The sequence below is a fragment of the Stegastes partitus genome, unplaced genomic scaffold, assembly GCF_000690725.1.
Source record: "Stegastes partitus isolate 25-593 unplaced genomic scaffold, Stegastes_partitus-1.0.2 Scaffold52, whole genome shotgun sequence".
Classification (NCBI taxonomy): Eukaryota; Metazoa; Chordata; class Actinopteri; family Pomacentridae; genus Stegastes; species Stegastes partitus.
Window position 1 is genome coordinate 320,668 of NW_007577783.1, and position 26,382 is coordinate 347,049.

The following is a 26,382-nucleotide window of genomic DNA, read 5'->3' on the forward strand; positions in this document are numbered from 1 at the left end:
ACACGTGTCTGAGGAGACGAGTCGCCGGAAAATGAAAGCCTTACCTCCAGATAGGACATGGAGACGCTGTACAGCATGTCGTCACTGGTCTCCTCGATGGCACGGAACAGGTCGTTCAGCGTCCGAACGTAGATGCCTGGTTCCTTGTCCGTCCCCAGCATGGTGTATGTCTTACCGCAACCTGAAACGCGACAACATTAAACCCACTTTACAGACAGAATCGGCCACTAAGCGTGTGAAAACAGTGCCGCTAAAGAGCAGAACGGTTTTCTTTAGGAGCCCAAAATAGTTTAAAGATGAAACTGAACATTCGCTTTTTTTTTTTCCCCATGAGAACTTTATTAGGTGATAATATGCCAATCCTGTAGCCCTAAAGATGAAAAAATAAACCCACTGATTAAAGAACCAGCCGAAGTAACAGTACCTCATGAAAGCTAAAATGTTTACAACAGCTGAAGAGGTTTGCTATGAAGCTAAATGTTGTGTCTTAATTGGTCCTTGGCATGCACCCTCAAACTGCAACAACCCCTGTGTTTGCTCCTCCACAAGAATGGACAAAAGAGCTGTGAATCTCCGAGGCAGATGGGCAGACAGAAGGCAGGAGAAGTCGCAAAAAAAAACGGAGAGGCAGATGGACAACTTGATGGAGCGGCAAGGCTCAACTAGTCTTTGACAGTTTGTCGCAGCCCACAGGAAGTGTGGGAGGCAGAGTGTGACTCACTTTCTCATCAGACCTGCGGCTAAAATTAAAAAACCAAAACAGATGCGAATGTGATGTCTCACCCTTTTTCCCTCGCAGCGTGCCGACTGACTCAGGCTGACCACAGATTAAGGGTCAGAGAGGCAGCGCATGTAATCGGTGGATGATGGACCTCAGTCCAAACAGAGAGAGAGCGCTGAGTAATCTACCTGACACATGCTCAAACACAAACCTGTGGGTCCGTAGGCAAACACGGTGGCATTGTAGCCCGAGATGAGGCCTTCAATTAGCCCTCTGGTTGTAGCTCGGTACACCTCTTCCTGCACAGGAGGAACAAAATACACTCAAATTGTAAATGAATACTGAAGGAAAGTGTCACATTTGTTGATTCAGTGTTTGAACTTCTGACTGACCTGACTGGCTGAGAAGTCAAATGCCACGTCAAACATGTACGTCTTCTCCCTGGAGCGGTTGGCACGCAGGATGTCGTCTGGGTCCTCCATGGGGTCCATCAGGACCACCATCTGATGATGAAGGAGGCAGAGGGACAGGAGAGTGGAAGGAGAAGGGGGCACACAGCATGAGTAGGTGGTTAGTCTCATATCGACGCCTGAACAGCCGACTAACTCGATAATGTTGTCAATCACTGGGGGAGGCTGAGATAATGAGCACATGTGATTTCAGTTCAGTGAGGTGAGATGAGGTTTATCTCAGAAGTAAACGATGAAATGACGCTGACATACATGATGCTGTGCCGTCTATGTTCTGCAGGGACACAATGCATCACAGGTCAGATCATTAAAGTCTCACTGTGAAGTAAAGTTACCGTTTACTTTCACCCTTGAAGCAACAAAACATGCTGGCAGGTTTGAAAGGCATGCCTAAATGAATCCCTTTGTTAGAGCCACAAACTGAAAACAGAAAGAATGGTTGGATTTTTAACTTTCCGACGGTCCTTGAGATCCTCATCTGTGACCTGTCATTTGACAACTTCACCAAATCTAAGCTTAAAATTATATTTCAATAAAATCCCTTTAGTCTACAGATCTCGTTTCAAAAATGGTCAAAAACAAACCTTTATTATTATTTTTTTTTAGAAAGAAAAAACAGAAATGACACGTATCTAGTGACACCATGAGTGACTCAGCTACTACCAACAATGATGGGACAAAAATTTAAGCAGTTTTCGGTTAAATTAAGCTCAACTGCAGGCTGCGTTTACACAGACAACATCCATCCATCCATCATCTATACACTGCTTCATCTTCACTAGGGTCATGGGAGTCTATCCCAGCTGACTCAGGGTGAAGGCAGGTTCACCTGGACAGGTAACCAGTCTATCACAGGGCTACACTTAGAGACAGACAACCAAGCACACTCACATTCACACCTACAGATAATTTAGAATCACCAATGATTATGTATCTATGGATGGATGTTTTTGGACCTTGTGGGAGGAAGCCGGAGAGAACCCACGCTGCACGGGGAGAACATGCACCACAGAAGGATCCCGGGCGTCCTCACCGGGACGCGAACCGGCGACCTTCTTCAAATTAAAAATGCAAATACTAAAGTATCTATAGTAGGTCTTTTTTTTTAAAATGATTTATTGCATTTTAACTTTGTTATACTGCACAAAAGACATGATTCAGTTCCCTTCAATGGTTCCATGTGCAGGATTCTATATCACAGTGAGTAAAAATATGAAAAACGAAAAACTGCTTAAAGGTTTCAGTGGGTTGTATAATGTATAACCAATGGATAAATGCAAAAGGACACAGCACCTGTTGGCTCTCTGCTCACTGATGCCTACATACGTACATCTCCATTGATACACTTTACATGTGTACATGTGGAAAGATGCCAGCCATAGATTTCAGCTCAGCAAGTTATTAAAGGCAGTTTTAAGCTTCTGGCAGGCTTATCGACTGCAGCGTTTGCAGCCATCTGTTTGATGTACCCCCACAGCACAATGAGATGATCCCCCTGAATGATCATTACTCACTATGCTCCAAATGTGTCCATGTCAGATTATTTAAAATGGAATATTATTATTGTGAATACTGTGGCACACTGTACAGTATCCGCAGCTATTGATTAAAAAGACAGAAATCTATTCCACATTCTCTTCACTCTTGCTATTTTTCACACCCGCTCAGTCGCAGCAGGTGGTGTTAACGGATCGAATTAAGTCACAGCAGTCGGCGGCGGGAACGCTCTCGGCTTATCGTAGCCGGTGGCATCACCGATTTCTAATCATGTTTGTGTGTTTGTTTTATTCCTAAAATCAAATACGTGTGCCAAATCATCACTGAATCAAATCATGTCGTGTGGTGTTGAATTAGCCGAGCGACTCGAGAGTCTCTCCACAGACCCACTGCGAATCGCTGACGTGGAGTTTAAAACGAGTTCGGTACAAATGGAGTTTTATGTATTCAGATCAGACTGAGAAAATCAACACGGAGCTCGAATAGAGAGAAAAAAAACACTTCTACAAGCAAGGACAAAGAGACACAAGCAATTTCGCTTTTGCAACAATTTCTGTATTATATTAAAAACAAAATGCAATACAAGTATTTTGTTGTCAGTATTTAATAATCTTCTCTTTCATTATTAAAATAATGACACAAAATGATCATAAAAGTAATAGAAATGTCAATGGAGGCTGTCTCCTCTAACAGGCTTTGCTTGCGACAGTCCTCTTTACAGCGTTTATGCAAATGGACGTCCACTCAGGCCATCTGCAACGAATCCTGCTCATAATGACGCAGCCAGCGGCCCACATGTCAAACACATTCATGGCATCTGGAGGACAGAGACCAGGGCGAGGTAACAGAAAGGGAAGTTGCTGAATGATGCTCTGAGCAGCAGAATCACTGTAATGTGAATAAGGATGTCGCACTGTGTTGCCTGAACAAGCTGAATCCACGACAATCGGCACAGCACAGAACAATCTGAGAAACGGTACTAAAAATTCTAATCAGAGTGGGTGTAGCTGACTTGGAAATGCCGCATGAAGCTGAAGGAAAATGATTCCCCCTCTGGGCTCTGAATCTGCTGCTACACGGCCGGCAGCAAAGTCAATAACAATAAAGAAACAGAACAGAAAGGAAGAACCCTCGAGTTGATTTCAGCTACGACGGCGGGGCAGCTGGGAGTTTGCCAGGTTTTCCAGCTGATCAGCTTGGTTCGGCAGTGTGCCTCGAGAGTCCTCGGAGGCCCGTAACGCTGGAGCACTCGGCTCGTTTGATGACCCCCTCAACCACTGAGCCGCTCACTTTGAAGCCCCTCGATTGAAATTCAAGAGAAGAGATTTTACTTTAAATAAACTGACAACAACAGATGAAGGCGGGCGGCGTGGCGAGCTTGCACTGGCTGCAATCAACAAAAGGGGGGCTGACGAGAGCGAGAGAGAGGAAAGATGGGAGGGATGAGGCCACACTGCTACTTGTTTGCTCTGTGAAATTACTCTTTCTCTGTGCTCCAGAGACGTCTTTTCATTCAGCTGTTTTCATGGCATGGAGAAGATAAGGGCCTATTGTGCCCTGGACGAAAGCAAGGCAGCAACTGATGCTCCTCTCTCCCTGTTCCTCTCTCTCATCCTTGCTAACTTCCAGCTTCTCCTCTGACTCTGATGACGTACGAATTCTGATCGCGTTTCACCGCAAAGATAATGTGAACGAGGGAGCGCTCCTCCGAGGTGAGAAGCTCTGAAGTCACTGCGTCTCAGCCAATCCGATGACCTTCACAAACAAGATGAGCGCAGTCTGAAGAATCGGTTTGCCAAAAAGCAGCCGAGACACAGAGCAGGGGGGGAGGCCGGGTCCATGAGCTGAAGAGGGAGGGAAGGGCAGCACTAAGACCACGTTACGCTAAGCTGGATGAATGTAATGTAAATGTAAATGTGATTATGTTAAGGATAAGGGCCAGACTAGGACATCAGATCATCCTGAACCATCTGACGCCTTTGTCATTTGAAAAACACGAGTGTGTTTACATCCCAGCACACGTGTCTCCATTGATCGACTAAATGAGCTAAGCTGTGTTTTCGAGTCTAGTTAGAGTTGCCAGAGTAGTCACTCGGCAACGCTGAGTGACAAAGAGACCCATTTCATACCTACATGGGCGATGATGTCAGATTTTAAATGTGCATCATATTTATAACACAATCAATTCACTGATTAGAAACATAAACACTTCATGAATACATTCTGACCCACTGCACGATAAAGAAACGGGGACGTAGCAATCAGTGATCATCACATAACTTTACACAGACTCAGCATCAGCAGCAGTTGGTTTAGAATCAGAATTAGAATTAGAATAAAACTTTATTGATCCCTGCGATACAAAACCTCAGGGAAATTGCTACACCAGAAAAAAGAACCCAACACCAACATAAAATCAGCAACAACAATAATAACAATAATAATAATAATAATAATAATAACAACAACACTGGATACAGTAACATATTGCACACAGTCCGTTTCACCAGATTACCGTAATATCTCATTAATCTGGGTTTATTTTATTGTCCTATATTGTGTTACAATACAAGGCTTCCATCTTATTTCCTTGTTTTTTTTACCTGTAATTCCAGAAATCCCTGCAGAGACACATGTATCTAGTTCATTATTTCATGTTACACATTATGCTACACATTGATTAATCATTGCAATGGAAAAGCAGGAGCTAATGAATGTCATTTTTGCTGAAAAATAACTGAAATCATTGATCAATAGTCAACAGTTTGTGATTAATTTCTATTGATCAACCAACTGATAACTGGATTTACTGTTCCAGCTCTGTTGAGAAAGTCAATTAAAGACAATTCCTAAATATTTGTCTCACTAAACTATTATCTCCACACAGCGTACATCTTCAACATGACGCTGCCTTTGTTTATTTGTTTTTTGTTTTTTTTTAATTTCTGCACTCTTGAGAACACTGTCCTGGAGCGTTTCTGTAAATTGAACATACAACTAAACAATATGTATGCCTTTTTTAGCTCCAGCCTGCTTACAGTGGCCAGGCTGTATAATGTATGCATAGCGTGCACGTGTAATTGTGCTCCTTGACAGCGCTGGTGAGCGTGCATCGATGCTCTTACATAATTGCAAGTATAGAAGGTATCAAATAGTGCGCGCATCCATGCAGTTTCATCTCTGTGCATGCACTTGGGAGAATCATTAAAGGCTAAGGGTGTTGATAACACCTCCAGTCCCATCTGTCATCTGCGTTTCTTGAGTTACACCACCTTCCACGGCCCCACCCATGAACGTCCACACATAGCAGCTGCTGCTCGGGAAGATTCTATGCCACTAATTTTCTTAAGTCTGGTGATAAGACCGTAAGGTGCTGGCTCTGGTGACGGTACACTGTGTGGCGACGTAAGACAAAGACGCCTGGGCCTGTGCCTCACGGTTTGGATGCCACTGACGGGGCTACAGGTAGCCTTCCTGAGCTCAGACTTTGCCAACGCAGGTGCCCTTCACGGTAGAATGTCCTCAGTGTTCGATTAAGAGGCTTCTGAGAAACGGCGTCTGGGGTGAGGCACAGGTCAGCATTAGCTGTTGAGCCCTGACGTCTGGAGTACGGAACAGGTTAAGGAGCAGTCGGAAACGTTTCTGTCTCGTGGATATCATTAAATCTCCCGCATATCCGCCCTCTCTCTCCTTCTCCCTCGCAGTTGCGTGGAAACATTCATACATAGCAACGAAGAAAGAAGCATTTAATGTCTGCCGTAGCAAACAGGCCCGAGCAAGCAGGGCGGCATGAAGCATGACTGACCGCGAGAGAGGAGAGCGCTCGCTTACATCATACATGTGTGTTTATAGGATGAAAAGAAGTGACGTCTGTTTTTTACACTAAAAACATTCAGGCATTGGTTAAGTGGTCAAAAATTGGCATTTTTCACAATTTGCCACCTTTTTTTTTGGACGAACTGAGAACAACAATCCATTCATGCCTTAATCCTCAGTAGGGTCATGGGGGGCTGGAGTCTATCCCAGCTGACTCAGGGTGAAGGCAGGTTCACCTGGACAGGTAACCAGTCTATCACAGGGCTACACTTAGAGACAGACAACCAAGCACACTCACATTCACACCTACAGACAATTTACAATCACCAATTAACCTCAGCATGTTTCTGGACTGTGGGAGGAAGCCGGAGAACCCGGAGAGAACCCACGCTGCACGGGGAGAACATGGAGACTCCACGCAGAAAGATCCCGGGTGTCGAGAACCGGCTGCGAGGCAACGATGCTAACCACCAAGCCACCTCTAACTGAGAACATAATTCTTACTAATCAATGATGAAACAATCATTAGTCACAGCTGTCGTTCTAAATATTTAGCACGCGCTCAGTTGTCATCAGCGATTACGCTGCTGCTGCCAAGTCTTGTGTCAAACGCCACAAGTGGGAAAAAAGGTGCATTATCACGAAACGCCTGTAATTTGTTTCCCACGAGCGCCGACCAAAATCTGCCAAACACGGAGATCAACTGATCAAACTGTCGTTTGGCAGAATCAGCCGACCGATTCATCTCCTTGTATTCGCTTTACACGAGCCATGAATCCAACGGGCTTAGAACCGGGCTGTGAGTCAGAGGACAGCTGCACGGCAACCATTCTCCAAACACAACTGGTACACACATAGATTTTGATAAGATTAATAGAAATTTCTGGCCGGTTCTGTTGTCAGTGCTAATGAACAAAGGGGAGCTGTTACTGTGATAGTTTACAGAGACTCGGGCGTAAGAGTGCGTTTATTAGCTCCCAATTTGTCAATTTGCCCGTGCGTCTCATTCTCTAACCTGCTGCCGCTAATTGTCTAATCTTTAGGCAGACAATTATGGCGATCAATAATCGTTTGACAGCTGAAGCGGAGTTGACAGCACGATCCATTATGGCGGTTAATTCTAATTTGGCTGCTGTATCTGCCCTCCGATCAGCAGCGGCCGGTTCCGCTTATAGACCGTGATCTTTCAAAGATTAAAACGCGAGTGATGTCAAAGTCAGATTTTCCACTGGCGTCTAAATCATCTCTCGTTGCCCTTTCTCCTGGGACCAATCACCCCTTTTTGTTGACTGCTGACTAATTCATGCGCGCCACTGAACGAGACATCAATTTTGACACAAGTGGGCCAGAAGCCTAAAGGACCCGAGAACTGCGCAAAGTGAAAAGGAAAGCAATTTCCTGGTCGACGGCCTCCGTGAACGTGGTGTCATTTTTAGCAGGTTTAATCACGCTGTCTCCCGTCACAATGGACATCACATGTTACAGCCACTTTTCATTCGGACGCAGGGCGTGACTCGGTTTAACGTGACCCCGGGGGGCCGACAAAACAAAATGACCGGAGCGTGAATTTACACACTGAGGCCATGAAAAAAACAGAAGCACCTAAAATATTCATATCCTCACAAGGATCAGCCAAAGTCAAACAGCAGCTTGCTTATGCAGCGACATGAAACCAATTAGCGTGATGGACTTATCTAAATGGCATAAAGAGCAGCAGGGTGCGACAGAGCGCCGCTGCCCACTGCCTCTCTGGGCTGATGGGTTTTCTGATGAACAGGACCTGCTGTTCTGGTCATTAAAGCAGCAGGGTCGACTCGGTTGGCCATCGTGCTGATTATGGCACCGCTAGCTCCCACCGCCGATCCATAATTCAAAGCCTGGATGTGGTGTGGTTTCACAAGCCGCCCAGGCCTGGCTGCCGCTTCACCCCGACTCTCTCCCCTATCATGTGCCAAGTGGCGGACGCTGCCAAGACGGGCAACAAAAGTCAGCAGGAGTGTCGACATCAACCACTTTCATAGGCAGCGGTTCATTACACCGACATAACGGCTCGGGTCACTCATAAAATTGACAAAAGACAAAATCGAACTGTGGATCTTATGATAGCCGGTAGCGTTCTACTCATGCTGTCATAACACCGTAGAAGTCTTGCACTAATCAAGTATTTGTTCACCACGAGAACCACAAACAGAAACTGAAGAAATGCATCTTGTAAAACCTGTTAAGTGTAATTAACTAGAAGACTGTCACTTAAGCAAATGAATGCATCAGCTGCAAATTAAACCAATAAAAGTAAAGAAAAGGAACCCAAAGAAAGAGGAGATGAGAACCGGAAAGGCCGGACAACAGCACTGCTTATAGCACACGGAAAAGGCTAATTTTAAACAAAAAAAGGTCTGAAACGCAGCGATAGAGCCGAACCACCTGCTCACACTGATGTCAAGTTTTATTGCTGACATTTGTGTCTTGTCTTTATCGCTCCGGTCTCAGTGTTCATGAGGTCGCATCCCCCTTTTCATCGGAGCTCAAAGGGGTGACGATGCATGCGTTGGAAAGATTAAGAGGAGCGCTTTCGTCAGCGGGTCATATCTAAAGTCGGACGTCCATCTCTGCATCTCGTTTCTCCCCGGAGACGGCCGTCATCCCCGGGTGACATCGTGGTTACCATGGAAACTTGTTTCCATTCAGTTTCCACTGGGCTTTGAAATATTGGCTCATGGCTAGATTATTTTAATTCTAGAAAATGTTTAGGATTTTAAAAAGCCCCACTAGGATCTAGATCGGCATGAAACTACACGTGGTTACTGACAGTAGAGTGGAACCTACAGGAGATGAAAATTAGAAAATGGATGAATTCCAATTATCACTTGATTCTTGGGGCAATTTAGGTAAAAACAAAAAAGATCTGTTTTTAGCTAATGGGTCTGGGATGACAATGACATTAAGATGACTCACGGTTAAACATCTCAGCAACGACTGGAGGAATCGCCATTAAAATCTGCACAACATTCATGATCCCCAGAGGTTGAATGCTGCAGGTTGGCTGATATTTTAAGTTGCTCTGAACCCACCACATCCAGAGAAAAGAGAGAAAATGATGCATGGACTCGCATTTCAGGCTTATAATACAGCTAATATGGTCGTTACACAAACAGTGCAAACAGCTGGAATCATTTAAATAGGAGTATATTTGTGCCATCAGATGTGCAGATGAGTGAAGAACGCAGCTGAAGCCGAGCGTGTTTGCAGACTCTTACTCTGTCCTGCTGACTTGCTATGAGTCACCAGCACAAAAAGAAAGACCACCAAAACGCTCTCCTCTGATTACAAGCAGATATTCATCTCCAATGATCACACCGTCCATCATAACACGATGAACAGCTGAGTTCCTCCTACATGCATAATCTGTCTTTAGGTTGCGCGGTGACATAACCACAGAGTTGTAACAATGCCACGTGCGCGCCGTGCCAAGAACACTGCAAAGAACAAAGGATCAAGATCACAAGAAGAAAGCAATCAGGTCTAAGCAGTGACCTTTACGGGGCAACCTTTCAAGCTGTTCTTTCAGAAATGCAACCAAAGCTTTGGAAAATCCAACGGGCACAATTGCGGCCCGGTTATCTGATAGAAACTCTCAGCGTTGCCCTCTGCACCCCAACAATGCTGCCGTAGATCCCGTTTCAGGGGCTCTCCGCGATCGGAGGTGCGCGCTAGATCAGAGTACCTGATAGCGAGGTCTCTCTCTTCATTTGACGTTACATAAGACGTCTGGCTGCGGCACATGAATGCCCGATCGGCGCGGTCAGACGAGGGTTGCTGTAATTCCGACTCAGACGTCCAATAACACAGACACAATAGGACTCCCTACGCAGCGCCACAAAGGATCTTCAAAGACGACAAATTGGACAACGACAGAAATCACTTTTCTTTCATTCCGGATTCGACATCTCCTCACATTATCCTCGTCGTTTCAGATTCAAGGGCATGTAGAACAGATGTATTACTGAAGCACAGATGGGTACAAAGGATAAGAGAACAATACGGCAATTTGTCATCCATGAAAGCAATTCACTGAACCTCTGGATCACAATCAAGAGTGAGGACGTGCAGATCAGCGGGGTGCACGCTTGTTGCCATTAATGGCACCCTGAAAGTAAAATTAGAAACGAAGCATTCATGTGGTTTGTATTTCAATGAAGTGCAAAGGCAGCAAGGTTCCAGGATTAAAACCACGACCCAGTCCTGTGTTATAAAATATGTTATCAGTGAAGTTTCACAATAAAAAAAATCCTGCAAATAGCAAAAGACGGAGGTAAAAGGACACCCTCCTTGGCAGAGCTAATTAGGCTGATTACCGGCAAAGCTATTACTTGACCACACACACAACAAACGAGTACGCCGACTGGCAGGAAAGATCAGCGTCTGGATGTCACAGACTGGCATGGCTTGGTGTTTGTTTTTAGGGTCAGAGGTAGCTTTTGGGCAGGTCTGCGCAAACTAGGGTAATCACAAATTACCCAGACAACAACGCACTGATATGCAAACATACTACGCAGGATCAGGTTGCAGCGCTGAGGTCTTTCTGGGTCAACATCGAGCCACATCCGAGTGCCAGAGGAACAACTTAGGAGTCGAATGTACGGCTGTACTTTTGGCGTAAAGAGGAAGGAAATCTCTAGATTAAAATCAAGTGGAGCGGAAGCCTTCCTTTACTCAGACTCACGTGTGTCCATTATCTTTCAAACATTCTGCGAAAAAATAAAGTGAGAGACTGTGAAAATTGAACCAGTGAGGTTTTAGCTTTGACATGTTCCACCTCCTATTCTAAAGAAACCTTTTGTGTTTTGCTTTTTCATGCTTCATCCACATCAGACGAACATTATAACAGAGGAAGGACTGACCAATGCCAGCATCTCATCAACCCAGCATCTGCTTTGTTATTCCCTTTTTAGTTGCGATGTACATCATTATCGCTATTATTACATGACTCACCTCCGTCAGACATGGTTCAGAGGCAGAAAACAGGCAGGAAAATGTCCTAAATAACGGTCTTTGGAGGATCTTTTCAGACGGAGGCCGCAGTAAGCCGTGCAGCATGCAGGCGCAGTGTCAAGTTAACTTCACACTCGTGTTCACACATAATGACGGTAATGGCAAAGCAGCGCTCGACAGCATGTTATTTGTGCCCCTTCGTCCATTCTGCTGCCATCAGACATGAAAGAACGGGAGATGTTGTCCGTGTAAGACACAAAAGCTGCCATTAATGTCTTCAAGTGGCTTCAGATCTTTAGAGGCCACACCACGTCACACAATGAGGGTTTCAAAAATACACTGCACTTAGTGGGGTTTTTTTGAAGATTAATGACAGCATACAAGAGTGAAGAGAAATAAACAAAAGAAGAACAGCTCCGGAAGACTGTAAAGGTCATTACTGGTAAAATATAAAAACTAAAGTGGTGTTTGAAACTGGGACACTGTCGACGTTATGCATCCATCAAGAATGTCAGGATGCACTTCAAATGCAGCACACCAGTATCACATGAAGGTAAAACTTATTTTGCTTTGTCATTTTTACCTTTAATTGTCAGATGTGCTCTTAAACACATATTGGACTTAACTGCAGAACGACAATTAGAGCAATTTAAATATACCCTGGACAATTCACCATTTTTTTATTTTAATGTTTTATTTCTGCATGTAGCTTTCTAAACTACACAACAAAAATAAGACGTGACTCATTTGAGCTTCCCGTAAATGACTCAGCTCGTTCTGATCTGCCACCCTTGCGGATAAGGTTGGGTCACGCTACTCCCTACTTAGGTGCTGTGCGCAAACATTTCCATCTCTTCCTTCTCTACCCAGAGCTTGCAGGTCGTGTCAGAAGAGGCAGAAGGCGAGCGCTTCCAGAGAAACAACCTGTTGTTTTGACTGAAGTATTCCACGAAAAGCCCCCCCGGAGACCGATTCCCACTAGATCCTTAAAACCCAACGGCAGACAGGAGATGTTTTTTTTTTTTTTTTTCTGTCTATCCTCGGTGCCATCTGTTTATGTTGTGTCATTATTTTTTCCTACTCGCCACACTCTTCCTTTCACATTTTATATTGCCAATGAGATCAATTTGCGAGAGATTTTGAGAGGATGCTTAGCAACTGTGCACTTTGGGTGTTGTGAGAATCAATTTGCGACCTATTAGCTGTGTTACAAGCCTGTCACCCAATAAAGGCGGCACATCCATGGCCCCGCGGCTGGCCTGGACTTCCTGCTTGTATAAGAGGTATTAGGTGGCCACAGTGGAAGCCGGGGAACATTGTGCTCCTGATTCTGTTACACCGAGCAGAGCGCACATGCACACCGGTCAGGCTGTGGATGCATGAAAGTCACTAATTTATATTTCCCCGACAAGGGAAAACATATTTTTCTTGTCACATAATAAGCTGATGAGGCTCCAGCGAACCCCCCTTGGATAGCTCCTTCATTTCCATCACCCTCCTGCGGACCTGAAGAATGACTCACAAGATGCCGGCAAACAAAACCATAGCTGCAAAATCATGTACCGATTGTGTGTCAACTGGATTGTATAATACTTAATACTAAAACTGCACAGTGGCTCGTCATGATTCCTAGATGGCAGTGCGGGGAGTGAGTCAGGGGCCAGGAAGTGTGTTTACGCTAAAGCTGACTAACAGCGAGGCCACTCCAGTGTCTGGTCTCCTTCAGAAGCTGCTTAAGGTGAGCTGCCACGCCCTGCCCTCTCAGCCGAGGCAGGAGTGGTGGTGGAGCGGGGGAGGAGGGCATTAAGAGGGATCACGCAACCCGGAGGAACATGCACAGAACCACCCACAATGGCCCTTGTTGTAAAAGAGTCCACGGGGAGGGGCGAGGAGGAGGTGAGGGGAATCAGAGAGAGAAGCCACTCGGAGGCCGAGTAGGAGAAATGGAGGCAGGGAAAATGAGGAAAGCAAAGATTATCCACTTCCTCAGGATAGATAGCCTATTTGGGTTGACATATTAACCCAGTTTTGCAAAAAAAGAAAAGTAGGACTACCTTCCGCTCAAAATAAACCTTCACGATCATTTCTCTGCTGCCATTTTAAGCTCAGCCTCTCCGTGTGGAGGTTAAAGCTTCACCGCTAAGAAGGACATGGCTATTTGTATTTCCTTTCTCTCTCTGTTGTCGAGCCGTGAAGCTATTCAAACACTCGTAAAAAAAAACGACTCCACATAGAGATGCTCCTTTTCCAGCTTTCCCCAGATTTCTAACCGAGCTGTTATGGCCGTGGGCTGTTTAGGAGAGAGCAGAGGGTGGGGTGGCATTAAGGCAGCAAGTAGCCTTTTTCCTTTATGCACTGCAGATGTATGGTAGCGGTAAGCTTTCTGGGAAGAAATTTGTGCACAAACAAACCGGTGCGTTTCTGATTAAAACTTCTTCCTGCAGTCTTTTATTGATCACCCTCAGGATGGATACCTGAACTCTGTAGTGCAGCGTTTTCACTCCCGGTCAGATCAGTAACCACACTGCATTTCCTGTGTGACGTACGGAGGTTTGCTGGTGCTTCTGTATTCAACAGCCCAAATGAGATTAGGTTTGGAGCACAAAGCTCCTCTAATTTACAGTAGTTGGGTTTCCAGGGGAGCCGCTTTTGCTGAATCAGGCTGAGTACAGTGCAGTCTCTAAGGCAATTTGAATCCCCTTTCACTGACGGACCTGCGTAGATGGTGTCAGAAACTCTACACTGAGCACTTGAGGTGAGGCGCTTTGTCCTCCACAAAGGCAGAAAATTTGCCCGTTCATGGCGTCCTGTAATCAAGTCGACTTGGGCTCGGATCAAGATGAATGCCGGTTATTGTTTTTGAAGGACTTGATCTTTACAGAGAAACCGGGAGGCCAAATGGTGCAATTCTGTTTGCCTACTGGCTGACTTCAGGCATCAGAACGAACCACCTGAACATCTTTGTTTTTCCTTCAGATGACAACGTGAATGAGTGCACGCTTGTCTTGTTGTCCTGAAGAAGAGCTTTTATGAACACATCATAATTCTCCCTCTGAAAAGCTGGCCATGAAATGCCACCATCCATACTTTAAGTGAAGCAGCAATAAATATATCACACACAGTCCAGATTCTGCCGTCAAGCCAAGTCGTATGAATGTCCCATTAAAGGCTGTTTCAGTCAATTCACCTGCAGAAAAATCACGACAACTAAAAATCCATAGCTGTCGGGGACGTCCTCCCCCGCTGCTTTCCTTATTCTCACATATGTAGGACTGTACAACTGGGGAACAGGAATAAAAAAAACAAAAACAAACAATGGCCCTGACCTTGTCTGGGTGTCTCCACGGAGACGAGGCCTCACCATAAAGCATTCCCCACTGTGTGCTCCTGACAGGCCAGCCCTGCCGGAGACATGCTCAACAAGTTGGAGGGCTCAGTGAGACGAATCCTGCAGGACGTGAACACTCAGTTCTACTCATCAGATATTTACATCTGCAGGCGTATGAATACATTCACAGACATGCTCGATTACTGGACTGACTTTATCACAAACGAGCACATTTCTTATTCCAAAACAAAATCAGTTTCTAAGGGGATCTGTGTAAAAGCTAAAACATCATTTAGTGAATTAAATCATGTGTTTTGTGGCATATGGCTGCTTGTGATCAGTTTAAATTATTCTAAGTTTAGACCACGACAGTCGAGTTCAGTGAAAGCGGCCGTGAGATAAGGTCCTCTCAGGTGTCTCGTTCAGAAGACCATCTTTATCCCTCAGGACCTAAACATAGTCGACCGTTAACCTCTTAAGAAGGGACCTCTGACCTGGCTTGGTGTTTTACACTAACGCTGAAGGAGAGTGCTGTCTAGCCAAAGCTCATTTGTGCCATCAGTGCAGAATGTAAACAACTTGTTTACAGCCCATCATTTATTGTTTAGATCAATTAAGGGACAAGACTTAGCAAATTCTTAGTAAGCTAAGATCTTGTGTACACACAGACGGGTGGCAAATTAAAACAAACAAAAACAAATCAACATAAATTGTCTTAATAAGGTGTTTGCTGCTGCTTCTGGCCTGAGAGCTTCAGTACACCGTGGATTCTACAAGTCTCTGAAACTCTACAGGAGGGATGAAACACCATTTAACCAACCATTTGGTGTTTGGATGGTGGTGATGGTGGTGAAGAGGGCTGGCAAACATGTTGGTCTAAATTCTCCCAAAGGTGTTTAACTGGGTTGAAATCTGTACAGCCAGAGAATCACATCGTTTTCATCCAATCAAACCATTTAGTGGTCCTTATAGCTTATGGATAGGGGCACGGTGATCGATCTGAAAGGCTTTGTATTGATTGACACACATGGATCCAAACTGTGGCAGCATCCCAGAGCCACAGAGTTCCCTCACTGTAGGAGCCAAGGGTGCAGGTTTCCCCCTCATTTGTAACCCATCTGTATGTAATTATAAAAGGTAATGAGCCAGCGGATTGAAAACTACAGTAAGCCAGGCGTATATTCACATAAAAATGATTTCCTATCTTTCAGAGCAATAACCGTCAGAATTCCACTAAAACTATTTAAGATCGATGCTCATCAGCAGCAATATATTTGATTGTTATGTCACGCAAGCAAGAACCAACACTGACTGACACAAGGTTCATTTATCACTGCATAATGGTTGTCATCATCTTTAGAACTCAACATTCAGTCATTTTTTAAAATTCAAAACAGTCTCTTGGTTGTTTTCTTGTTCCAAACAGTTCAAGGTATCAGTAGTTCTCGCTGTCCATCGTGTCCAAGGCAACACTGGTTCATAATTTCCTCAACCTGCATCATTACTTCAAGTTTCCAACATAAAACATCCCCACAGTCGTGCTTTGCTGCTTCGATGTGGCAAAGCACACCCGCTTCCTGTGCATACGTTGGGATAAAAGACGCTTTTCTATGTCGGTAACACTTATTATGATAGCACGACCTTCAGTGAATAAACACCTGAGTCATGTCTAATTCACAGATCCGCCTCACTACACCTCTGAACTTTGCATTTACTCAAGGACAAGAAAAGCCCAGCGTTCATAACAGGCAACAGGTGGTCCATGAAAGACGGCGGCTGAGTCTCTTGAGGCTGTCAGGGGGTGGTGGGGGGGAGAGCGAGAGGGAGAGCAGGTGGCAGAAGGCTTAACCTGAGCTAAAACCCATCCAATGAGCTCATCTCCACAGGCTTAGCCAGTTTCGAGTTGTCTGCTTTCTGCCAGCGTAGTCAGATCTGTGTACTCCCACCTAGTCGGCCAAGTCAGCCACCAGCACCCTGCTAATCTGTCTGAGCACCACTTGTAGGCCATATGGTCGCTGCCAGTCTACTGTCTCGCAAACAAAGCAATCGGTAGCCGGTTGTGTGTGGAGAGGGTTTGGGAGCAGGGCCGAGCGATTTGGAGAAAACTTCGGTGGCGATTTTTGTGATTTATTTGGGATGTAGATTTTAAAAGTCAGTTCAATATGTTTCACGAGGAGGATGGAAGGAGTTTGTAAAACCACAGACACGGATGTGCGTGGTGTGGCTGTTAACTATTGGGCTCATGCTTGTCCAACTACAGCCCGAACCGCACCATAAAAACAAAACTTTAACTTCAGCACAAATTAATTACAATTAAATTACAGCAGTCTCATTATTTACATCTCATACATCCTAAAATTTGCCTTTGCTATTTGGTTAGCGTTCCAAACTGCAAATTTGATGTTCGGGATGTGTTGTTCGTTTGTGTATATCTGCTACGGCAGGACTGACAGCTTCAGGTAAATACACTCCCGTGCGCTATAATCTCACAACATCCCCGTGTTGATGCGACCTATACCTCACTACATCCCTTCCATTCATGTCAGGGCAGCCCAGGTGAGCGCATGGGCAAAAAGCAGATTCCCACAATCCCACTGTCTAAATAACAAGTGTGTATTGTAAGCTCCAGTAATCCTTTCCTGTGAACGTGAGCCTCGTATAACCTCATTGACATCTTACGGCATACATCTGTCAGTATGTAGCTCTCTGCAAAGACAGAATTATGGACACACAGTGCAGCAGGTTGAACAGGAGACAGATGAACAGGTTTTTTTTTCCAGCTGTGGTTTGTGTGAGACAATAACAAAGCCTCAGTGTGGCGGCTGTGTCAGCACCACATCTACCTTCCTGGTGTTATGCTCTAATCCCCCCCGAGTCCAAGCCTATTTTAATGATGTCATGGCAGACAGAAGTGCTGATGTCGTCCTTAAGACTCGGTGTAATTAAATTACTTCTGAGAAGACAAACAAGTCGGACCTCAACACCCGGGGATAATCAGTTTCTCCAGGTGTAGTAGAAGTTCTTTAAGAGCAGGAGAAAAACAACACCGCGAATCACACTTCTGCATGAACATAATGATTCCCTGCAGCATGTGTCACTGTTACGCCAACGAGAAGCTCCGGCTTGGTCTTCAGTTTGAACAAAAAAAACTGGACTTGTCCCCTGGGGGTAATTTAAGGTCTTGGTTATGATAAGCTGCCGGTAGACTCGCAAAACAAAAGCAAGGAGACACCTCAGCAGGTTCCCAGTCACAACGCTCATTATCATTCGCACCACACGCTGCTAAATGGTCTCCAAGTGGGACCAGTTCAAAAGCGAAACCTTAATGGTAAATATGGTCTTCATGGCGCTGGTGCATCCCCTTCCCATGTGGAAGAACCTCATTAAGCAGCGGTAGTCATGCTCTAAAGACGAGAGCCTCTGAGGAGAAGAAACAAAACACACGTCTGCTAAATGACAACAGTCTAAGTTATCTAATGTTTTAATGCCAAAAGGAATAAATCAGGGGCTGCAAGGGGGCTCAGTGGTTAGCAATGTTGCCTCGCAGGTATAAGGTCGCCGGTGAGGACACCTGGGATCTTTCTGCGTGGAGTTTGCATGTTCTCCCCATGCAGCGTGGGTTCTCTTCAGCTTCCTCCCACAGTCCAGAAACATGTTGAGGTTAATTGGTGACTCTAAATTGTCCGTCTGTCTCTAAGTGTAGCCCTGTGATAGACTGGTTACCTGTCCAGGTGAACTTGCCTTCACCCTGAGTCAGCTGGGATAGACTCCAGCCCCCCACGACCCTAGTGAGGATTAAGCGGAGTATAGACAATAGATGGATGGATGGATGGATGGATGGTGTTGGTTGTAATTTATGGAACACGCACAACCAGCTGTTTGCTTTTGTGTGCAGCTACGGCCGTGAGAGCCCGTCTACACTCTGTTCATTCAGAAACATTCCTGTCGTGGCTTACTCTAATGGAAAATAAAATTAGCATAATGGCTCCATTCAAAGCGGTTTACTTGCCAAATAAATCAGAAAGCCATCTCAAATTGGTTGAGAGAGAGAGAGAGAGGGAAAAAAGAGACAAGCCCACAGTGGGAGCAGAGAGAGGGAAGCCAAACACGAGGTTTAGTCTGTTCTAATATGTCAGCGGGTTAGAGGACTTAGAGTGGTTTGTCATAAAAATGACCACACACATTGTCAATTAACCTACTGATTATCTGTTTGACTGATCTGCAAATAGCCAAAAACGCGCATCACAAGTCGTCCCAAACCTTCAGATTCAGTTCATAGAAATAATACAACAGAATCTCAAACTGTCGACACAAGAGCTGCATAAAAAAATGCATAAAAACGATTAAACCACTAATTTTCTTGCATCCTTTTGGTCCATTGTGAGTCCAACACTGCTACAGGAATGCTACGCTAATGGCTGCAGCACTCCTTCTAAATGATTAGATGACAGAAGAAGACTGCATACGTCTCCGATAAACTCAGGGAGGAAATAATCCCGACTTGCTGAACTTGTTGTAACTCTCTCTTATTATTCAAATCAGACAGACTTAATATAAAACATTCATGCTGACGGTAGTTCAAAGCCTTCCGCAGCATTGGCTATAGCAGAGCTTTGAGCCGTTTGCCTTTGGAAGAATTTCCTTTCCATCAGTTGTTGGAAAGGTCGCTCTCTCTGCCGCGGGTCTGACTCATCCGGCATTCAGTTACAAACGAAACGTGACATTTGAGCTTTACAAATGAGCTGCGGTTTTTTTCTTTCAAAAACAGAGCTGCTGACTTCCCTGAGCTCCCTGTAGATACCGTATATGTGCAGCAGGAAGAGGGGGGATTTGAAACGGAGACAACACGATCACGCACGGTTAAAGGACGGCCGCCTCACCTGGTCGTCCACTCTGTGGGCCACGATGGTCGCCGCCTCCTCCTGCTCGGCATCGCTGAGGGGTCGGATCCTCAAGGCCACCTGCGGCGCACGGACAGAACTCGGTTATCCTTGGGTTTAATTAACACAGAGAAAACTCAATTTGCTGAAAGCATAGGTTAGAAAAGAGCTGAACTCGAGTGTTCCATCCCCTATGATAAATGAATGTGTACAAAGGCCGTGTCTGTATTAGAGCAGCTGTATCCGGACTTTTAATTGAATTTGCAAATGACTGAGATCACTTGTGTCTCTGAGCTGAATGTAAATGTGATTAAAAAATAAAATATGCATTATTGTACCATGTATTAATATTAATTTCTCTGTTTTGCTAACTTTGATGAAAATGACGACGAAAGCAACGTCTCCTGTGGCTCGAGCAGCTTCATCAAATCCTTAAAAATAATCCCTGACGATGATTTCAGGATTACGTAAATAACAGAAATATGATTACGACAGATGTGCATGTTCACTAGTGAAGCTGTAGCACACAACTGCATTAGGGAAGGTGTAAAAAAGCCACTTCCTGTTAACAGATGGAGACGTAATACAAAAAAAAAAAGCATGAGTCAGTTTTAAAATGTCAAGCGCAGGATACAAGACTTTTTTCCCATTAAACTTGATAATAACCGTCACATTCAGGAGATCTTTACACCCTGTTTCTGCAAATTATCCCCATTTTCACGTTTTTTTATTCTCTCTAATTTGCAAACTGGGAGAATGTTCTCTGGTGTAAATATGACTGCTTTCAGCCCAGTGTGTGCTGGAACAGGTTACACGCCACCAGCAACTTCAACCATGATGACAACCAGCTACAGAAAACAGTTGGATGGTTGAACTCATTTAAATAACTTGTTTAACTGTACACTAAATTTTATAACTCATCCTACATCCACCCAACCGGTCGAGGCAGATGGCCGTCCCTCCCTGAGCCTGGTTCTGTCGGAGGTTTTTTTTTTTCCCCCGTGGGGGTTTTTGGTTCCTTCCCACTGCTTGCAGACTGCTGAAGCTTATAGGGAATCCAAATGTTTTGGATTGTTGGGTGTTTCTGTCTCTGCCGTTGTTAAGCGCTATGAGATGACTTGTTGTTGTAAATATGCACTATACAAATAAAATTGAATTGAATTGAAGTAAATTCTTATTCCAGCCTTAATCACTTCCCAGACACCTGAACTTTCAGAATTATCAACACAGGACGGCACTCAGCAGACACAGAAACGAGTGGATGGTTGTGTTATTCAATGCTGTCGGCCTCATTCTGCTCCAAGGAAACATTCAGAGGTCAGTAGAAAGTGAATAAAATGACATGAAAACCAAAAATAGCACCAGCAGGAGAGGCGTCATGGATCCAGGGGTATGCGGGTATGTGACCCACAGATACTATTTTGCCCATTTTGGCCACATTGGAGGTTTGTGCTCAGGCACCATATAGGAATAATAAGGTCCTCTCTCTCTCTGTCTGTCTCTGTCAGCGCCCTGCAGAAGGTGTATTACATGTTGGACAAGAGAGGCCAGGCAACTGAAACAGCCACTTCAATAATTCAGGTGTGGGCTGCAGAACACAGAACAGGCAGCGTGCGGGGAAATTAGACCACCACGCCGCCAACAGGCGTCACAGAAAGGAGCCAGTGGAATAAAGAAACTACAGGAAACTCTTTAACTGGATGCTTGTTTTTAAAACCTACTACTGATTAACTTCACTGTTGATTATTTTTCTGGTTGTTCAGTCCATCAAATGTCATTAAAACGATGGAAAATGTTGTTTCCAAAAGCTCAAGACGTCTCACAACCCAGCAAAGAAACACTCACACCGCTTGAGGATTTAAAGAATCACTGGTGAATAATTTATCAGTTGAAAATGAATCAATTAACTGCTGCAGTCCTCCTACGCCCCTCCAGTGGAAACATAAATGCAACTCCAAGTGTTGCATGTAAAAAGACTTAAAAGGAGCATCGTAACATAATATAGTCCAGCTATAAACTTAAAGCATGTTCAGCTCAGACTGTAAAGGTCCACCTGGTAGCTGCAGGTTCTCAGAGGCATGAACAGGTGTGGTGATGCTACAGCAGAACTCACAGTGAGCTGGTGGTCCTTGGACTCCCCGGTGTCCTTCATGTTCGCTCTGGGTCAGGCTGAAGGATGATGATGATGATGATGATCAGCAGCAGCTCTGGACCATCCTGCTCCCCGTAGATACCTGCATGCCTCCTCCTGCAGCCCACCGCGCGCGCACTCCGCTCCGCACAACAACAACAACCGGAGCTCCCGTCAGCCGTCCTACTGTCCCGGATACTCTCTCGCTTCCTCTGCCGGTGCGTCGACGCTCCGCAGCTCCTCCGGTCGCTTTGTTTGGGTTCGTGTGTGTTTTTTTTCAGCGGCCTGGAAACGCGAGAATAACCGTTGATATGAGAAGATAGAAGGCAGGTAGCAGAAGGCAGCAGCCCACCTGCTGCCGTCACCTCCCCGCGTGTCCTCGCTGCTCTCCGCTGCCCTGCTGCTGCTGCTACTGTCGTGGGTTCAGGTGTGTGTGTGTGTGTGTGTGTGTGAGAGTGTGTGTGTGTGTTTGTGTACGTGCTTGTTGTCCCTGGAGATTCCTGGAGCGCCACCGGCAGCATCAAGTCAGCGACTGTACGCACCGACAGGCTGCGTCCGACTAGAAAATAAAACCTGTCCGCTGCTCTACAGGCAGAATATATACCGGAAATGTACATATAATCCATTTTATTTCTATTCTACGATTATTTTCCGTATGCAAATCAAATCTAGTTTACACTTTAAGCCCAGTTTAACCACATTACAGCCGCAGAGCTACTAAAATACAACATTAAAGGGTTTTAAATGAATATGAAATGTATATAATGCGCACACACAACAGCATGATGTATTCTATATTTTTTATTCTATTTTCATGTGAATACTTTTATATTTTATTATATATTTTCACTTCCTGCTTCTTTAGGACTGATCGATTGGGAGCAACTGAAAGCACTATAGGGGATCAATAAAGTATTTCTGATTCTGATAAACTCCTAATATAACAATTATTTCACAATTAAAGCACTTTGGCTCTGTTGTTTTAAACGTGCTACGTAAATACCAGTTAGATTTATTGATTTATTTGGTTGTTTTATTCATTTTTGCTTATTTTTTTATCCCTTTCTCTCTCCACATATATCTATATATATACTCATATATATATTTATTTCTTGTGTGTTTTATTCTTATTCATCTTTTTATTATTGCTTCGGTGTGGAACAGGTGCACAAAGCATTTCACTGTGCGTTACACCATGTATAACTGTGTTATTGACCAATAAAGACCTTGAATCTTGAATCCTTGAATCTCTTGAATCTTGACTTCACCTCAGCTAATAATAACCATCACTTTCTCTAAATGCTGTTTAGCTACTTAAGTTCACTTCCTGTGTGCCGTATGCGTCTTCACAACCCACCAGGACTCTACCAGCCCTCTATATGAAACATATTTTTGATGACAAACAAGATTCATAAGTGGCACCCAAGTTTCTGCCCCAAACCAAAACAAAGATGGCGGCCCAAATCTAAAGAATTTTATTCATTTTTTTAAAAATCTTTATTAGTGGCTAGAATGTTGATTTATCAACTTAGAAGACATTCTAGGAAGTAAGATACTTTCAGATAATGTTTTTGTGGGCCTTCTTGGTTTTTTAAAATTGGTTACACAACTTAACTTAAAGCCACATTTAGCTTCGTGACCCCAGTGCAGGCTAATGGTTACACGCAGGGCGCATACTGAGGCTATAGTTAGCATAGCATAGCTTAGCTGAGTCTGCAGCACTGTGCTGACATCTGCTGGCAAAAAATCAGAATTACTGTTTTCAGACCTTTAAATCCATGCGACTAAATGTAGGCCACAAGGTCAAGTTAAAAAATATTTGGTAAAAAAATAAATAAATAAACAAAATGTAATCACAAACTTCTAGTTGAAAAGTAATTCTTAGAGTGGCTATGCGAGTAGCACTAAGCTGGTTATGCTAAAAGACCTACAGGATGTGATATTTTTAGACGCTTGATTCCATGCAACCTAATGTAGGTCACAAGGTCAGATTAGAAAAAATATTTGGTAAAAATATGTTTTAAACTAGAATTTCATGATTATATGTAAGTTTTTAGGATGGCTTTGTGCTAGTTGCATGAAACTGGTTCTGCATAAAAGGCCTTCAGCACACACACTCTTTCAAAAACTAAACACAGTCACAGTGAAACTGAGCGGCACCAATGAAAAGGAAAGCAGGGCCGGAGCCCAGGTGTGGCTCCAGGTGACCACAACCGGTTTAGACGGAAAGTACGGCCACCCAACACAACCAGAAGTGAAGCCTGATAGACGCCTACTACTTATAGAACTGGAGACACGTCCAGTAACTGCAGGATTTCTGACTGAACTTTTTTGTGGAACCGTTTCTCCACAGCTGTTGTTCCCGTACGGATTCATTCAACCACGCACAAGCACAAGATGTTCACACCGATGTTGCAGCAACACAGAGATCTCCTTTACTGTCACTGCACAGTTCAAAGACAGCATAAAAATGCATCTGCTTACTTATTTTTTGTGCATGTTGAACCGTGCATGAGTTGCATTCAGCTGTAGATTCAAAGCTGACTCTTAAAGGTTGAGGAGTAATTCGAAGAGAACACAAATTGCAGAAAAACAAATGCTGAATGCACATAATGTGATAGATGTAAGTGTTTTACATGTACTCCTTTACAAATTATGAGCATCTTTTGAGCTTGTTAAGGGTTTAGAAAAGGATAACATGAGCAAGATACCAGTTTTTAATCACTTTAGAGCTACATAAATTCAGATTATTATACTGTATGTGTGTTCTGGTTTATTTCCACGAGACAGCCTTGCCTGCATAAACAAATAGTAAGAACAAAAAAAGCAATCCAACAGTGAGTTGCATGTATGTACCGCTGCAACATCTGAACGCACACATAAACAAAGACCCGTGATTTTGTACTCAAAGCTGGTTTATTCAACTCACACTTAGACCCTGAAGTTTGGAGTCACACACACAAAATTAAGCACCACTCGCAGTGCCTGTACAGTGTAACATGCTGAAAGAAACGACAACAACAGTCCTAAGAAATGACACCGCATGTATTAAACCCCTACGCAAAGTCGTCGTTAGTCGGTACAAACGTGTGCTGTTGGTTCGGATGGTCGGGTTCCATGACAAAATAATTACCTGAATGTTTCTCGTTAATCATCGTTAGAGCAGCTTCCCAAGTCGTAGCAGGAAATGACAACTTCACCGTATTAGTTGCATTAGATATGCGACAGAGAATGTTAAGTTATGGCCCTTTAGAAAATACAAAAAAAAAAAAATAGTGATCCTATGTGACATGGCCACAGAAAACTAGAAAACATATATATAAAAAAAATGGCACACTGTTTAAACAAAATCAAATATAGAGAATAAGACTGTTATCGTACACCTTATTTACAGAAGCCGTGGTCTCGGGGTCGTCTCTGGAGCTTCAGAAAGCTTCACTTGTGTGTGTGTGAATGTAAATAAATTATACGGCACCATCACCTCCTGCTGTGTGCTGCCAGTGTGCTGGGTTTGTGCTTCACAAATATCAAGCATGAAGCATGAGACATAGAAAATATCATGTTGACACAGCTCGTGGGTTGTTTTTTTTCACATTTTACTCTTTGAAGACCTGGATCTAAGTTAACAAAAGTAACACACACGCCTCCATCTCAAAGCTCAGAAGGCAGAAAAATCTCAATTAATCTGAATGTTTTTTTTGTATTTTCTTTGTTTTTTTCATTGGGAAACACTTTCAACAGGTCAGGTATCGAAGGAACACGACAGATTAAGAGCAGGTTAGGTTCAGAAATGTTTTTAGCTCAAAGGGAAAAAAAAAAAAAAAAAAAATCATCAGTGAGCTCGAAACACAACGGTCCAGATGTTGTTCCATTGTCCTGATGCTGCACACGCTGTCCTCTGCAGCAGCCTCCCGTCCCGCTGACGCCGCTTCCCTCCGCGGGCAAATACAGAAGTCTATGCTTGGAAGTCGTTTCCAAAGTGTCTACTCTGTTCCTCGGTCATGGACAGATAGGTGGCCCTCATACTGGGGGAGTACTGTGGAGGGAAGACGCACACAGAGACACGAACAGAGGATGTTACAAGCCCATCCTAGGAGGTGATTCTTAACAGGTATGTGGTCATTTATAACGAAAGAAAGCAGGGAAAAAGGGGGGTTTTAAAGGAGTAGTCCGCTGAAAATCTAACGTCTGAGTAGCATCGAGAGTTGCGGCAGGAGTAAGCCTGGATTCACAGCAGTTATAATGAAAAACCAGATGCACACACACAAAAAACCTCCAAAGCTTTTTAAACTACTTATGCCGCAACAATCCACTCCTCTGCAGTCACTCATTATGTTCCAGCAGTCACCAATTAAACACTGAATGATGATTTGGAGTTTTGTTTGCATATTCTGAGCTCCAAATCGCTTCTGATTTGAATCAAAATTTAGCTAAAGATTTCAAACAACACTCAGCCGTAATCGTAACAGATGTGGATCCAAGCTGACTACAAGTGGGGATTTTTTCTTTTTTGTTTTTTTGTCTTACAACCCACGCCGACAGACTAT

The 26,382-nt window shown here is 44.1% G+C and overlaps 2 protein-coding genes across 2 annotated transcripts in view; both read right to left on the bottom strand.

Annotated features, from left to right (window-relative positions):
• The window catches only part of kif19 (kinesin family member 19), a 37,998-nt gene extending 16,142 nt beyond the window's left edge, over window positions 1-21,856 (bottom strand). Inside the window, exons 1-5 of the mRNA XM_008275466.1 lie at window positions 21,818-21,856; window positions 19,705-19,785; window positions 1,114-1,224; window positions 933-1,020; window positions 45-181 (exon numbers count right to left, since the gene is read on the bottom strand). Of these exons, the coding sequence (XP_008273688.1) occupies window positions 45-181; window positions 933-1,020; window positions 1,114-1,224; window positions 19,705-19,785; window positions 21,818-21,856 (456 nt within the window). The remainder of the gene's footprint in view (window positions 1-44; window positions 182-932; window positions 1,021-1,113; window positions 1,225-19,704; window positions 19,786-21,817) is intronic.
• A 2,876-nt stretch (window positions 21,857-24,732) lies between these two features.
• LOC103352808 (protein tweety homolog 2-like) overlaps window positions 24,733-26,382 on the bottom strand; it is an 88,289-nt gene continuing 86,639 nt past the window's right edge. The window contains exon 14 of the mRNA XM_008275469.1: window positions 24,733-25,871. Within this exon, the coding sequence (XP_008273691.1) occupies window positions 25,791-25,871 (81 nt within the window). The 3' untranslated portion in view covers window positions 24,733-25,790. The remainder of the gene's footprint in view (window positions 25,872-26,382) is intronic.